Here is a 12712-nt window from a genome sequence, read left to right on the forward strand (position 1 = left end):
TTCTGCAGCTCAATATAAATTGAGATATTCTGTGGATTCATTGTGCTATTAAAACGAATTTTATAATGCAATAAAACATATTGGAGAAATATAAAGAGAAGTTTAAGAAAAAAATCGATTAAGTATATTAATGAATATTAAATAAAAACAGAAAAGAACATAGAACGTGATTTTAAAATGAATATGATAATGAATTTATTTTATATACTCTAAACTTTAAATTCTATTTCGTATTTCATTTTCATAATTTAATTACATGTTTATGCTACACAAACAGCGTAATTTGGTCATTTTCGTCGCATTGACTTTGTTTGTTTGATTGATTGCTTAGTAGGACGTCTGGAAAAACCAGACTTCTAATTAATAGCGAGCGAACATGCAAATTTCGTTGTTTTGTGTACCGAGTGCCGAAGGGAAAAGCTCCTTCTCCTTACAGACGCCTGCATGTGTATATAGACAACCTGTTGAGATTGAAAACTTTCTCTCCCTTTCCTCAGCAGCGAGCAGAGTGAGAAGGCGGGCCGGCGCGACTAAAATCATAATTACATGCTTTTTGGTACTTGAACCCTTCCATTAGTGTTAATTACATCACAATAAGTTAGGCGGAAGGCGTTGAAACTTATCGATTTTGCGCCGTCGAGAGTGCGCCCCGAGGCAGCGCGCCCAAAGCACACATTACCCCTCGCACGAAAACTCTCAGGCGCTTTTTATTCGCCGGCTCCTCTCTCTCGTGAATGAAAAATCGTCTTTCGTGGGAAAAAGAAGCAGATTTTTTATGAAACACGCCATGAGAAATTCGCTGCAAAAATTGAAAAATGACTCGCGTGGGTTTTGCGAATAAAGAGAAAGTTCGAAGCCAGTTATACATAAGCCAAGTTTCATCTTTCGTTCTCTTTTATTTTGCAAGAGGACAACATGTTTTTGTCTCCTGGGGTGGCGCCGCGCCGCGTCCTATCGATCAGTCCAAGACAAAACTGATGATGATGACGACGACTGGCAATCGATGCACACCAGCAGGCTCTGCGCTCCTCTCGTCGCACACAGATGATGACGCAAACAAAAACACAATAAAAAAGAAAAAAGCGAGCGCAGAGGCCCGCCGCACCAAATGATTAATATATACGGACGACAGCCGCGTGTCACCGCGCTGCTTGCTCTCCCGTGTTTATTCATTTAGCCAATCTAACTGCTTTCCAACAAATTATCCATCTGACACTTACACGGCTGGCTAAATACTCAAGGAGTCGTAATAAATAATCATACATTTGCAATAGAACAAAGAATTTTTGCGAATTTTGCATACAGTTAAAAGGCATAAAAAGTATTAAAAAAAAATTATATAAAAACTGATGTATTTACGAGTTAATGAGTTAATATACATATTATATTCTATCAGCGTAAATACCACATGCGTTCGTGTGAGGTATGCATAATTAACATGAATTTTATTTCTTACATCACCAATCTAGATAATTAATCATTATTATGAGTTATAAAATATATAATGCATGTATGTGAAAAATAAGAAAGGCCAAAATGTATCCAAGGTTCTACAACTGAATTATGTACTAACAACAAATTTAGGAAATGCATGTATGAATGATGAATTATGAACTTAAATTGGCTGCAAACAAAATAATTACTAACGAAGCATTATGAACAGAATGTGTAAAAAAAATTATTTTATTTTAGAAAAAAACTAGTTAAATATTATATTAAATGGTTAAAACGTAAAACAATTTTATAATGTAATAGTTTTTCTTTAAAACGATTACATACTTAGATGAAAGATAAATGTTTAGTAAAAGTAAAATTATTTTTCAGGTTTTAAGTGATGAGTGATGTAACATGAAATTTCCTCACACATAGAAATACTTTATTTGCAAGTTAAATAATTTTTATTGTGATCACCTTTTTGAAATGCAACTTTTTTTGTACAAGGCATTTTCATAATAGTGATAAATTTGCAGATTTTATTTCGCTTTAAGCGGCATTCATTAAAATTTTTTATGAAATAGATCAAAAGCAGGGGGGACGAGTGACGTTGTATCATATATTTCCTGCCAAATTTTGCACAGTCCCTCCGGTGCAGTTGGCGATCAAAAACGTTCGCACTCGCGATAAAAGCCGCTTTCTGCCGGCAGCCAAGCGGCGCTCGCTTTTTTATTGTTCCATGTTCATTTTTAAAGGCCATTTTTGCTTTGGCATGCTGCAAAGTCATAAATTATCGGCCCTGAAGGCAATTGAAGCGTGTATATGGTGCAAAAGACAACACACAGAGAGCAGTACGTCACATCACACGCTCAAACGCCTGCTCGTCATCCGTCGGGCTTTTGCTCTATTCTGATAAACAACAATCAGCAGCTCTCTCTCTTTGAAGGCAAATTGCCGTCGCCTGCAACTCTCTCCGAGAGTTATTGTTGAAACTTTCGCTTTTGATGTCTGCAAGTGTATGGGGCGTAATTATTTGGCAAATAAAAAGCGATGCAAAATGAAAATTCGGAGAAGACAATTTTCGGGAGAAAAAAAGTAACGGCGTGGGACAAAATCGATTTCCCCTTTTGTGTATACAAGATTTTACCATCTCAGACCTCATAAAACTAAATACTAAATTTAGCCCAAAGGATGCAAAATGTTTATGTTCATTTCCATTGGAAATAAAACATTATAATTTTTTTTTCAATATCTTCAAATTTTTTAATTTTTTAAGTATGAAATATTCAATGAAAACAAAAATCAGCCCAGTTTCATTCAATTTTTGAATTAATGAAGCTTAATATTTTTGGAAATTAAGAACAAAAAAATTAATATCATTATTTTTTCAAATAAATTCAGCCTATTTTACAAACAACACTTGCAAAAAATGCAGTTTTTGAAATTTTCCGTGGATTTGCTTTTACATTATATTTATTTGATAGCAATGAATAGAAAAATCATACTATTGTCTAGATGAAATTAAAAATTTGCAATTAATTCAATATTTTAAAATCGACAATCAACTGTTGTTAAAAGAAATAAAAGAACAAAGTACATTCCCAGCCCCATACATGGAGAAAATCAAATTTCTTGCCGGTGCTGCAACGTATGGGAGCTTTCACAATTGGGCTTAATGCGTATAACGTGTTAGAAGAAGAAGAAGCTTCTTCTTTCGATGTGTGTTTCCATTACGGCCCTAAGTCATTGCTCTGCTTTCAGCCATCTTCTAGCTTTTTGCTTCTTCGCCCATTAGACCCGTACACTCTCTCAAGTGGCATAACACACCAGAAATGTGCGCTGCTGGAGATCCAGCACTACTTTCTGCTTCGTCTTTTATTGTTCCTCTTGAAACAATTTCCAAATGCACGCGAGCTGTGTGTATAAAAGAGCAAAAGAAATAACGCCGTGCACTCGGCGGGTGGAAATCCGGTCGCTGCTGCACACCAGATTCAAAGAACTCGCTCGCTCGCTCTCGCCCCCGCGGCTCTCTATCGATTTTCGGCTCTCGGTTTTTTATTTGAATCACGCAGAAGGAAGGCTATTTATTTGGCCCGAGCACTTTTTTAATATTCATCATGGCATAAGCAAATTACAGCCTCGGGGAGCTTAAAAATTATGTATCACGGCAGCGGCATAAACTTTTATATTTTCTGTTATTTTCAGTTATATCGCCAATTTTTTATCTTGAAAGACCCCTTTTTTAAGAGGTACAGACCGTACAAAACTAGAACTGTAAGGAAATTTAAAAGAATTGTTTTTCAGCTATTTTAATCAATAAACTAATGCTTTAGAAATTTAAAAATTTTACAGAACAATAGAAAAAGATATTATTGATTTTAAAAATTAAATTTCCGCTGTAAACGTTACTATTATTAAAGCCATTAGATTTTTTTAAACATTTAATAATTTTTACATAAAAAAATAATAATAAATGACAAATGTAAATTAATTTTTAACTGTTTAATATTCACCGTCAATAATTTGGAATGAGATTAAAAATCAATAGTATAGTATTGATTTATTGTAATGGTATTAAAAAAAATTGCACATCTTACAATCTACAGAAAAAAATTATGAAAATTATGAGTATTTATTAGAGAATTAATTTTTAACGTTTACTCTAATCAATTCAATAAAAAAAGGATTGCTATAGAAAGAAATTAGCAGAAAGGGTTTCACATTTAGCAGAGGTCTGCTGAAACGCCTATCATCAAAAAAGGAAACGGCTGCCGCGATTAACCCACACTATATTTAAAAAAAAAAATTAGAATCGTGCCTGTAATTATAATCATTCAATATTCAAATCTAGTGCACAGAGATGAAAACGTCAGAGGCCGGGGAGTGAAATAAAAAATTAATGCTGACAAGAAAATAATTATGCAGCGCACACCGACGAGGCACGCGCCGGCCGAACGCTTTTACTTTCATAAATCACGCGGCGGCGGCGCGGGCGAGCAGCAAGTGTGTTGTGCACCATAAATTAAGCGCCCCGCGAATCTTCTTTCGCATGAAATTGGGGCGGAATTGTTTATCCGCCGCTGGCAGGGCTCGCTGGCGCACAATGAGAGCAAGAGAACTTGGCAGCGTGCGAGATTTACGACTTGTTTTTGTGCTCGGCGCAGCCATTAACGTTTGCATTTGAATGGCCAAAAATCACACTTTTGTGATTTATTTTGCACTCGTCGCTCTGCTCTTTCCGGCCATTGCGTGCGTGTGTGTGTATTTGTGCACGGGTTCACTCGTTCGGCTAATAAGCGTTTCGCTTTGCTTTTGTTTGCAGATAACTACAACATTCACGAGTTCATCCCCAACAACATTTCGCAGCATGATCGGCCCGCAAACTCGTCGAGCAACGAGGAGATCCTCGGGCATGACGGTGGCATCCCTATTTTCAGGATGCGCAGCGCCGAGGAGACCGAGGTGGCGCACGACCTGCTCGAACTGTCCAGGTCGCTACCGCCGCTGCCACCTCCGGGACAAGTGTCCGCTGTGCCCCTTAGTTCCATACACGAGCACCAAGTGGAGAGCAACGATGATTCGCAACAACAACATTTAGACGTAAGTTTTTTTTTTAATTTTTTTTTTTTTTAGAAAAAATGTCCAGAAATTGGGTGAACTTATTGTTAGGGGTTACTGGGGGTAATTAATAAAAAACATTTGTTTGGATTGGATACAGTTAGTTTGCATAATCTAAAATGGTTCACAAATAAATAATTAATAAATAAGTTTACAGAAATATTTTATAATATTAATTCTTCTTCAGATAAAATTGTATGTTAAAAAATTATACTTTATATTATAATTTAATTTCTTTTTATGTATTACTTTACTTCAATTTTAAGATTTAATTATTGTATAGAGATTTTTTTTTAATTTAGACGATTACTTCTAAAATGTAATAAAATAACATTGGTTTTCTGTATTTATTAATAAATATTGATTAAATTTGTTCGGGTGCATATATAATATCACAATTTCAAAGTAACTTATCTGTTTTTACCAAGATTCGTTTTTATTATGTGATTAATAATTTCAGATTCAATTGGCATCATAATGTGAAGTATATATTCCAGAGCTTTTAAAATAGTATTAAGAAAATAATCATCACCGATGCTAACATCGCTAAAATATCAACATATTGGCAATCAGTACCAATTTGATATTGCCTTTTTTGATAAAACGTTGTCGTGATATCAAACAGGGTAACATAATATTATTCTGTAAAGTATCAATATTGCTAGGTTAAGATACAAATCGATTCAATCGTCAATTTAAAGATGCAAGCAACCCGCTCGCTCGTTGAGAGCAGCAGGTTGCCTATCTGAATCCAAACAGTTTGTTACTTGGGTTCAAAATAAATAGCTGCATAAATTTTTTATCGATTTTATTTACTTCTAAATCTATGCGAAAGATCAAAACATAAGAGACAGAAAATTAAAAAAATTGCATCATTATTATTTGTAAAATTATGGGTTAGATTTTTATTTTCTAAATTATTTATATATGTATTATGATCTTATTTAACTTTTAATTGTCTTTTTCAATGAGCCATAATTATTTATGTTTATTTTTCTTGGAATAAATTAGAAATGAGCGTCTTTTTAACTCTAAAAAAATAAATCAACCAACATTAAAATTATTTTTAGAATTTCACCAGGAAATAATTTATTGTTGACAGGGTCACCACGAGCCGATGCTGCACGAGAACATGGAAACGCCTTGTTACCGGGAACCGGCCGAGCCGAGCAGACACCACGGAGGACCACCATTGACGCCGCCCACGTCCGAGTACTCGTCGGACGCCGAGAACAACAGCCCGAACCTGCAGATGGAGCACAAGTCAACGTCGACGTACCCGTACGAGGGCGTCATCATGTCAGACGGCCGCTCGAAACGCAAAAGCATCGCCAGCGTGTCCACCATGACGAGCACCGAGGCTTCCGAGGAGGTTGAGGACGAGGACGGCGAACTGCCGCCCAGCTCGCCGGGAAACTCGTCAGGTAAGACGCGGTACACGTGTCCGGAGTGCGGCAAGCAGTACGCAACGTCGTCCAACCTGTCCAGACACAAACAGACGCACCGGAGTCTGGACTCGCAGTCGGCCAAAAAGTGCCCGACCTGCGGCAAGGCGTACGTCAGCATGCCCGCCCTGGCCATGCACATCCTCACCCACAACCTCAGCCACAAGTGCAACGTGTGCGGCAAGGCCTTCTCGCGACCCTGGCTGCTCCAAGGTCACCTCAGGTCGCACACCGGCGAGAAGCCGTACGTGTGCGTGCAGTGCGGCAAGGCCTTCGCAGACCGGTCCAACCTCAGGGCCCACATGCAGACGCACTCGGCGGCCAAGAACTTCCGCTGCAAGCGATGTGATAAGTCGTTCGCCCTCAAGTCCTACCTGAACAAGCACTACGAGTCGGCCTGCTTCAAGGAAGGCGAGAGTCCCTGCGGTTCGGACGCCAACTCCATGGACGGCAGTGACGACGTCATGGACTAATCACCGGCCACGTGTGTAGTAGTAACAAAAGCGACTCTCTATCTTACACTATGAACGTCTCTTGAAGAAAGAAAGGTTATAAATATAATGCTCAAAAAGTAATTAGCCACTGTAATAACAGCAGATGAACAACTAATTTTGTATTTATCTAGTCGGTAGAGATTAGGGGGCAGGTGTGTATTTTAGGAAACACGAGATATAGCGAAGCGTGCAAGTTTCTGCCGTTCTTTCGTCTTTTCGACTACTCTTTCTAAAAAAAAATCGTACTTATAAATATATATATTTAACTACGTCAAGTATAATTCGTCGCGCTGGGGTGCTGACTATGGACTGCCAATCTGTGAGGAGACTTTAGAAAGCGTGAAAGCCAAAGGATAAAAATATTAGAGAAAATACTAACTGCGAACATGCCTCTATTTCATAACTTCTTCTTCCTCTCTCACACACTTTAATTCTTTATGTAAATTAGATTTTCTCCTGGCGCGACACTCATCCATTCTCTCTCTAACTGTCTCTCCCTTCTATATCACTCAGGTCCCTTTCAATTTCTTCAATAATTGCTTCACTAATGGACGGGAAAATTATCTTCCTTTAAAGAGCTTCTGCAGTAATTATTTCTATTCTTGAATTTAATTGTAGAGAAAAATTTGCAATGAATATCAAATAATTATTAATTTATTGATCGCTATTGCAATTTAATCTTTCCTACATTCAAACTCAAGAATTCAAAAAATTTATTGTGGAGGGTCTTTAAATCGAATTAATGCCGGTTTTTGTGACACTTACTTAATAGCAACACTGCCGCGAATTGAGAATATAAATATCGCAAGGGGTAAATCAGGTGTGGGTGCGACTACTATTTTCTCTCTCATAAACTCTTCACGTACGGATAAAAACAGCATCCTTCTGCATGCTTGCGACTTTATGAGCGGAATAATATTAAACTCACAGAAATCGGTTTGGTCTACATTTAGTATTCAGTTGCGATACTTCTAGTATTCACTTGCTCTTCATCACGTCTTGCGCTTAAAAACACCTTTTTTTCGGTCACCCACGCATACATCTGTGCTTCACTAGGTATTCTTTTGACAGCTCGCCTGCTGCGCGACCCTTGCCGGCCGCGCTCTAAAATACATGCGTCCGCATCCCTCCCCCTCCTTTCTTTACAAAACACAATAGTTTGACGAGCAGGTATAAAAACCCTCCCTCATAAGGCCTGTGTTAAACAGGTATACAGTTTTTAAAAAGTAAAGCAAGTGAATAGCAAAAGTATAGCTGAAGTATCGCAAAAGTAAACACGATGCGTATCTAAATTTTTTCTGTGAGAAGCGAAGAATTCCTCCCTGCATTGCTTGCATTATACAGTCAGGTGCGACTAACTTGTTCTTCTTCTCCACTTCCACTATTAAACTTCGTGAAGGAGGAAATAATAATAAATTTCAGTACCCGCCGGCTTGAAGTGGGTGGCTGATGTTGCACGTGTAGTGTATAATTGCAGTCGAACAAATTGATGCAATTCGAAGCAATTATCCGTGCATTAGTGCCAACATCATGCTGAGCACTTAGCACACGCGTCGATTTGCAAACTGGAGGGTGAGACATGCAATCAGCCGCCCATTTCAAGCTACCCGTCGGGCTCCCGCAGAGCGAACTCGCACTAAAAATTTCGATAAATGAGAATTATTCTATTAGTTTTTCAACCCCTATCAACAAAATTTGACGAATTCAATACAACGAACACGGTGGTACCAAAACAAAAATTTAAAACTCTCATTGAATTTAACGACCCTAGCATATATAACCATATCCACGAAACCAGAATCGAGCTCATGAAATACAAAATAATTACACACCCTGAAGCAATACTGCAGACAAAAATTTGAGATTCGTATTTATATCGAAACGCAACAATACGGTTAATACATAAATTATCCCCTTATCAATTTAAAAATTAGAAAGCATACGGAACAAAAAATCGAAAAAGCAATCGATCGAGATATTTCAACACTTACACACAGCTGATACGCTAATGAATTCCCCCTTGATTGACTGAAGGAATTTTTTAACTTCACACCATATTTATTATATAGAAATATATAGAATAAAAATAAATATAGGAATTTCACAAAAACCCGGGTATGAAAACGAAAAACCAAAACTTCAGCAATACACATCACTACACAAAATTCCCTTCATTTCGATCGTAAACGAGTTATAGTAAGGAGAAAAATGTTGAAGCAACGAAGCATGTTTTACTCTAATTGTCACGCTCGCTGGACTCGCGAGCACTCAGACAATTCGATTAGAACACAGTGATACGGGATAATGGAGCCGTGCACGTATTATCGCACAGCCTCCACCGTCCTAGCCTAAGTGCTGAAACCCTAGTCACATATTTATGATTAAATTATACTTTTTGCGAGATCATTGACGCCATCCGGGGCTAAACACTTCGCGACTCGAGAACCAAACGAACAAAACGCATCTAGGGAATATAACCAAAAGTTTAAGAAGAAGTGTTGTAATCTAATTTTGTACACAACTTGCAAAATAATAACCAACACAAAACAATACCTTTGGCTGATACAAACAAACAGTTTTATAGCGTAAAAAACAGACACCAATGTACTTCTTGAAAACAGCATAGTTCTCAAAATTGTAAAAAGAAAAAAAACTCATCAAAACAAAAATTGTGTAAATTTAATTGAACAAAAAGCATGTGAACGAATTTTCTGATCTCTAGTCGAATGTGATTTATTTATGAATTATTTAATTTATTATATAATTTACTAGCTTGTCAAAATTTTCATGTATGAGTTAAAGGACGACTGACGTCATTAATTGACCAGCAACAGGTGCAATTAAAAAATTTCACATTCTCAACGCGGCTGGAAAGGCGGCGGCTGCGGGATTAATCCCCGCTGAACAGTTCGATTATGACACATCGCTCACTTTCTCCCCCATTATTATTCCAGGCGAAAATTATCTCTGGAAGGAAGGTGGGTCTTCGTATCTGCCACCGTCCCACGGGCCTCATCTTATGACGCCGATGGGGGCCATCCATAAATTAGTTTTCTCGGAATGCGGGATGAATATTTCCAGCGGTCCCAGAAGATTTCTCCTCGCTCGGATTTGGTATTCATCCCGGATTTCGTTTGTCGTCAATTTCCTCCTCTCTCTATCTCGACCGCGAGAGACGTGAATTATAAATCGGGTCACCGAAAAAGGGAAGAGGAGGCTCACACTTATGAACTTTGTGCCCGAGATATTCCGGTTTAATACTCCCCGGGGAAACCCTCGCAGCCTTAGTTGTTGTTTTTAGTTGTTTTTTCCACGCCCTGCCATTCCGGCTCTCTCTGATTTGGGCCTGTCGTTTTAAAGGCCTGTAAATTTTTCAACGCCGACCTCCTCTCTTCTTTTCCTTTTAATTATTCCACGCCTCCGGATCGATATGAACCGGTTTTTCCTCCAACGTTTGCCTTCTGATTGATTTGGCGGGCCAGTCAATTAAATGGGCTATTCGGGCGTCAATCAGTCAGACGAACGAACGAACGCACGCGTGTCACACGCACTCCCTTACTTTATTTCTTTCCTGGCTGCTTTTTTATTCCAGTGCGTGCTTCTCTCGAGCCTGCTTCTTTTCTCTCGGCTAAAAATGAAACACTCGAGTTCCCTCCCTTTGTGAAATGTGTCACGTCACCTGACTGATAAGCGCCTCATGCATGAGCCGCCGCCTGTATATATGCATATAAATTCCAGCCAGCGTTTATGCAGAAGAAAATTCTAGTCAGGTGCCAGAGGTCAAATAACGACAGCAGTCCTCCATTTTCGTCACATCTTATGTACGCAAAAGGCTATAAAAAAAGTATATATAAAATCAGAGCGACTTAAAGACGCGGACAGTTTCAAGAGTTTCCGAATTGCAGAGTCAATAAAAAACTGAACATACAAACAAACAAACAAACTTCCTCCAGAGAAGAACAATGAAGAAATTGAAGTGTATTATAAAAAGAAAGCAATAATTAAAATTGAATTTTTGATGTTTCAGAGGCTAGAAGTATACAAGCAATGTTTGTTACGTAATTATTTATCGCGAAAACTGATGTGCTGTATAAAAATTGCAACGAGATTACTGTGTATCGTACTTTAAAGGGTGAAGAAGAAAAGAAACCGACGGGCAAAATAAAAATTGCATTACACTCTGTAGATATGTCAATCGATCCGTATATATCCAGGTTGGGAAAAGCGTGCAATAAACAAGCGAGACATTTTTGAAGAAACCAAAATGCGAGAGATTAAGAAACACGTGTCTATATTTTGTGACTTTTATGTCGTGTACGATGTGTAACGAATACATAAAATTCAATTTTCGCTGTACGTGGATTAAGTGGTTTACGAAAGAAAGAGATCGCGTCATTATATTGCGAGAAAATGTATTCAAAGTTTAAAATTAAAAAACTGACTCGGGCACCAAATTAAAATCGGCTTCTATATTGTAAAACCTGTAGGACGAATTAATTAAGTAACTTAAGCGAGAATTAGGGAGTGCATACTTGACAAGCTGATGAGAGACGGATAATTATGCTGTACTTATAAACATTACAATGTAAAACATGATGTATAGACTTATTACGATGGATTATGTACTATTTGCAATACTCATTCATGAATTACTAATATGGAGATTCTATGTAGTCACGAGTAATAGCGTTCGTCATTAACAACTATTATTATGATTATTCAAAAATTTGAAAAAGAAGAAAATTAAAACACATACACACACATTAAAATACATTACACTTATTCCACGGAAGAACATAAAATACACAAACACATTCTCACACTTATATACAACCACCGCAGACATGTATAGTGGAAAATAAATTTTACCTTTTGACATGAAAATGAACATGACGAAATATTTTGTATCGCTACTTGTAGATTGCATAGCATTATTTACCGCTGCATCATGGCGAGAGCGCGTTTTTCCGCGAGATTCATTCACTCATTTGTTGTAAAATGTAAAAAAAATTATTTGGCAGATGCTTGGTCGTTAGTTGCAAAACTGCGAAAGACTTCTTGTTTCTTTCTGTGGAAAATTATTGCATGTTTTTGTGTGGAGCGCGATTCGCGCTCCATTTTGCGATCATTGTATTTGATAATGTGTCGCCGCTGAAATCGTGCTGTTTTGATTTGCGGGCGCCGACTGAGCGCTGATAAGCTGACTTGGATAATTATATTGCTGCATGACACTGTGTTTAGACACATAATGTGACATATATTCTCACAACACGTTGATTTACTCCTGCTACGCCAGCAAATTGCTAGTCTCGTTTGATTACGCTGTTTATCCAGAGCATTCCGATTACCATGATTGTGTTTGGATTTATTATTATACTCACATTAGCTCATGACAAGCAATAAAAACTTAATATTTTTAATCTGGAATTGCTCGGCTAATTTTATTTCATGCGAAACCCGCCACCCCTCATTGTTTAGCGCTGGGCCAGTTGGAATTGACAAATTGGCGCAGTAATCAAATGAAATACCGCTTCGTTGGACGACCAATCGCAGTTGGAGCCCTTCATTTAAATGCAAATGGTCACACTTCAAATTGATTCCAGTCCGTTTTTCAATAATGGGCCTAGCATGATGAGCAGCCATGAAAAATCAGCTAGAATTGGTTTTTATTTGCAGTGTATTTTTTTTGTGTAAGTGGAAAATTAAAAAAAAAAGCCATGA

At 37.8% G+C, this 12712-nt stretch overlaps 1 protein-coding gene across 1 annotated transcript in view; it reads left to right on the forward strand.

Annotated features, from left to right (window-relative positions):
- Positions 1–12403, forward strand: part of LOC132197637 (transcriptional repressor scratch 2-like) — a 46732-nt gene extending 34329 nt beyond the window's left edge. Inside the window, exons 3-4 of the mRNA XM_059621037.1 lie at positions 4757–5034; positions 6155–12403. Of these exons, the coding sequence (XP_059477020.1) occupies positions 4757–5034; positions 6155–6970 (1094 nt within the window). The 3' untranslated portion in view covers positions 6971–12403. The remainder of the gene's footprint in view (positions 1–4756; positions 5035–6154) is intronic.
- Positions 12404–12712: the final 309 nt, after the last annotated feature.

Source organism: Neocloeon triangulifer, unplaced genomic scaffold (genome assembly GCF_031216515.1).
Source record: "Neocloeon triangulifer isolate White Clay Creek 2 clone unplaced genomic scaffold, ASM3121651v1 ptg000012l, whole genome shotgun sequence".
Taxonomy (NCBI): Eukaryota; Metazoa; Arthropoda; class Insecta; order Ephemeroptera; family Baetidae; genus Neocloeon; species Neocloeon triangulifer.